At 47.4% G+C, this 4,229-nt stretch overlaps 1 protein-coding gene across 1 annotated transcript in view; it reads left to right on the top strand.

Moving 5' to 3' along the window:
• The window catches only part of LOC132462677 (voltage-dependent R-type calcium channel subunit alpha-1E-like), a 31,758-nt gene extending 27,998 nt beyond the window's left edge, over positions 1-3,760 (top strand). The window contains exons 37-39 of the mRNA XM_060058341.1: positions 163-307; positions 795-967; positions 1,817-3,760. Coding sequence (XP_059914324.1) covers positions 163-307; positions 795-967; positions 1,817-2,410 — 912 coding nt within the window. The 3' untranslated portion in view covers positions 2,411-3,760. The remainder of the gene's footprint in view (positions 1-162; positions 308-794; positions 968-1,816) is intronic.
• Positions 3,761-4,229: the final 469 nt, after the last annotated feature.

Here is a 4,229-nt window from a genome sequence, read left to right as displayed (position 1 = left end):
TCCTCTCTCTCTTTTCCTCTCGCTCTCGCTCTCGCTCTCTCTGTCTCTCTCTCTAACCTGTGTGTGTGTGTGTGTGTGTGTGTGTGTGTGTGTGTGTGTGTGTGTGTGTGTGTGTGTGTGTGTGGTCCTGTCCCTTTATGCGTGTGCTGCCTGTGTCAGCAGCCCACGGAGGTCGCGGGCGGCGGCTCCATGAAGCGCTCCGTCTCCACGGTGGCGGACGAGCGGGTCAATGGTCTGTGGCAGGAAGAGGAGGCGGCCAGCCCCGACCGGGTCTACCGGCCGCGCCACAAGAGCTACAAGGTCGCCGGTAGGTCCATCAAAGTGTCAATCAAAACGTGACAGCGACACACTGCTCAATAAACAATGTTCAATACAGACTGTTCAACACACCATTCAATACACACCATTCAATACACTTTTCAATACAAACTATTCAATAAACACACTATCCAATGCACACTACTCAATGCACTCTTTTCAATGCACACTATTAAATGCACACTCTCCAATACACACTATTCAACACACACTATTCAACACACACTATTCAACACAGACTATGCAACACTATTCCATACACACTATTCAATGCACACTACTCAATACGCATTACAGAACACACAATTTTTTGTGCCTTTATGCCTGCCTTAAGCCCCTTATTTACCACAAAAAAAATACAACAAACTATGTTTATCTTCCAAGAGAACTGCAATGAATTCTTTGTGTTTTCTCTTGTTTTGTTCTGATGCTTCGTGACGGTTCTCTTTCCTCTCTCTCCTCTCTCTCCTCCTCAGTTTCTCGCTCTGACCGCTGGCACGCGGGCAGCAGAGGAGAGCGGGAGCGTGGGCGGTCCAAGGAGCGCTGCCACCTCCTCTCCCCAGACGAGTCCCGTTGCAACTCGGCCGAGAGGAGCCAGCAGCCCTCCCGCAGCTCCAGCATAGAGAGAACGCACCCCCGCGAAAAGCAGGTAGGGGCCAGATCCCAGCAGCGGTGATCTCGCCGACTGCATGGACGAGCGAGCGACGATCAGGAGAGATAACCTATACATTCACCATCAGGGGATTGTGCTGCTGACTCTTTTATCCGAAGCGACTTCCAGCCATTCATGCACACGTTCACACACCGACGGCGGAGTCAACCACGCAGGGCGACAGCCGGCCAGGGATTGAACTAGCAACCTTCCGGTTGTCAGTTAACCAGCTCTACCTCCTGAGTTATTGTCGCCCTCCGAAATCCTGAGCGTTTAGTCAGTTTGCGGAGCTCACGGGTCGTTGGGCTGTGGTTTGAATCCTGATTGGCTGTAAGGGTTTTACGATTTTATCGTTAGCAAATAGCGCGTTCTATTTCTGTCCTTCCATGCTGCCGTTTCAGTTCTTGTTTTTGCTCTGCCCACTTGTTGCTCCGGCGCAGTGGGTTCAAGAAGTGGGCTGAATGAATTAACTTATGTGGCAATCTCAAAGATCTCTGTTTTGTTGTCTTTGGCGCCACCTTTGGGGATAAATGGTTACTGTTCACATGGAGACCTAGCTTCATTCAACATTCATAACACTGCAAATAAAAGGACTTTCATCAGTGGGCCACAGGCTCAATCACACTTATTTTAACTCATTCTGCAATAGAATGTGCCTTAAGTGACAATTATTGAAATGAGAATCCTCGAGATTGGCTCTTCAATTATTATAATTATTGTTATTACTAGTTATTATTATGTTAGTGCGATGAGGGGTGTGTTCTACTGTGTCCATAGGTCATACATTTAACGGTCCAAAATGGCCGACACTGATCCATCCCCATGCTCTTCTGTCCTCGTCTCCAGGGCAACAGCTCCGAGAGCCCGGTCCCGTCCACCTCCGAGTCCAGCACCCCGAGCTCGCGCCGGCCCACCTCCCAGGCGGCCGCCCGCTCCCACCCCCACGTCTCCTACTCCCCGCTGGTGTGTCACGCGACGCCCCGCGTGGGCGAGGAGGAGGCCGAGGCGGGCGACGAAGAGGAGGAGGAGGAGGAGGAGGAGGAGCAGCAGCAGGGCAGCCCGGAGACCATGAGGCGGGGCCGACCCTCGTGGAAGGGCCCGCAGCAGGGGGCGTCGGGCGAGCGGCGCGGCGAGCCGGGCCGCCACCACCACCACCACCACCACCACTCGCCCCCGCGCCGCTACCCCTCGGAGCCCTTCCTGGCGTCCCAGGAGGACGACCACAGCCCGGACGCCGGCGGCCCCGTGGAGACGCTGACCTTCGAGGCGGCCGTGGCCCACAGCCTGGGCCGGTCGAACACCGTGACGGCGGCGCACTCGCGCTCGCGGAGCGGCTGGCAGATCCCCAACGGCGGACACTTCCGGAAACGCATGGGGCAGGCGGCGTCCATGGCGGCCGGGGACGCCCTGAGTGACACTGAAGAGGAGGACAGGTGCTGAGCAGAGGCGAGGAGAGGCAGAGGCAGACCCAATCACAGAGGTGTCGGAGAAACACTCACAAGGAGCCGAGGAGGGCACGGCGTCACAGTGGGGGGTGTTGAAGTGTACAAAGCTGACTGCTGCTGCTGCTGAATGTTCCGGAAAACAAAGTGAACTTTAAATGAATGGAACCTAGGAGCAGTGTTTTCCTGAAGCTCGTAGTGTCCGGTTCACACACAGAACATTATAAAGAAAAAGGTATTTAAATGACTGGGATTGGAATTGGATATTAGTAATATGCACCCCAGATATTCCCTTGTGTACATGGTATGTCACTTCAGTGAATGGGAGGAATTATGAATTATGGGCGGAATGAATAAATGTCATTCATGTCAATAGGTATCGTCATTTCCAGAGGCGTTGATAACCATGCCTCACTGTTGCTTTTTACCGTGCGTTGGACGTGTGGACATATACTATGGGACAAAGGGGGACCGGACTTTCCTTTAAATATACCTTTTTTTCCGTATATACATGCTGATCACCGAGCCATTTTCCATCCATTTTTGCCAGTTTCTTTGACCGGATGAACACAGCTGGATGATTGGACAGTTTAGACATTTGCTGGTTAATGTGGTGACTAATATAGCCACATGAATGCAATAGAGTTGTGATAATATATTGCTGATGTTGATATTATTAAATGTGAAAGAGAGGGAGGTTTGAGGGAAGAGATGTTAGTAACCAGATTAAATACATTATGAGTTATACGTAATGCATAATTTATACATAATTTGTACTAAATAATTTGCATAGATCTATAATGTCTAACTTTTTAGCTGGCTTTTTTGTAGGCCCTCCCTTTCTCCACCTTACAATTTTAGGAACTTTTTATATTTTCAATTGAAAAATACTGTGGTATATGAAAAATAATAAGTAAATACTCAAACTAAATGATAATTTTAGCTCTTTAAAACTCTTTAGCAATTGTTTCTTGTTTTAGAATATTGATAAAAAAAAAATAACATTGCAGGCCACTGTACAGAAACTGTAGACTTCATGACATACCATTGCTTCACAAATTACTAATTCTAATTACTAATTATGTACAGGAGAAACGCTTTCCGTAAGATTTAACAAAATAACGAGTGGCAAACCCCTATTGAGCTGGTTTGCTTTGAATCCTAATACATTTCTGCAATGTTCAAAGGTATCTGTATTTGTTTAATTTGCCTGAAGTTGGCCGATTCTGTGAGACTCACTTAACCAAAAACATGAGGGTATGTACCATAATTTACTGGAATGCAATTAATTGTTGGTTTTTATGTGTACAATACTTGTAAATACAAATAAAGGTGTCATCAAGTTGCACTTTTATTGCCTATCCATTTTATTAAGATGTAATAATAATAATAATAATAATACATTTCATTTAGAGGCGCCTTTCAAGACACCCAAGGTCACCTTACAGAGCATATAGTCATCATACATTTTTTAAAAAACAAGACATTGTGGAAAAAAATAAATAAATTAACATAAGCAATAAGAAATAAATAAAACAAAAACAAGACAAAACAAAACAAAAAAAACAAACAATCAAAACAGTGATCAGTTAGACGTTGTGAGCGAGTTTGAACAGGTGAGTTTTGAGTTGTGACTTGAAGGTTGTAATGGTGTCTGACTGTTTTATGTGTGGGGGGAGGGAGTTCCAGAGCCTGGGTGCTGAACAGCTGAATGACCGGGCACCCATTGTAGTGAGTCGTGATGTGGGGATACATAGTAGTCCAGCAGAGGTTGAGCGGAGGGAGCGGGAGGGAGTGTATTCTTGGAGGAGGTCGCA

The sequence above is a fragment of the Gadus macrocephalus genome, chromosome 8, assembly GCF_031168955.1.
Source record: "Gadus macrocephalus chromosome 8, ASM3116895v1".
NCBI lineage: Eukaryota > Metazoa > Chordata > Actinopteri > Gadiformes > Gadidae > Gadus > Gadus macrocephalus.
Note: the sequence above shows the minus strand (reverse complement) of the source record. Positions and strands in the feature narration are given on the sequence as shown.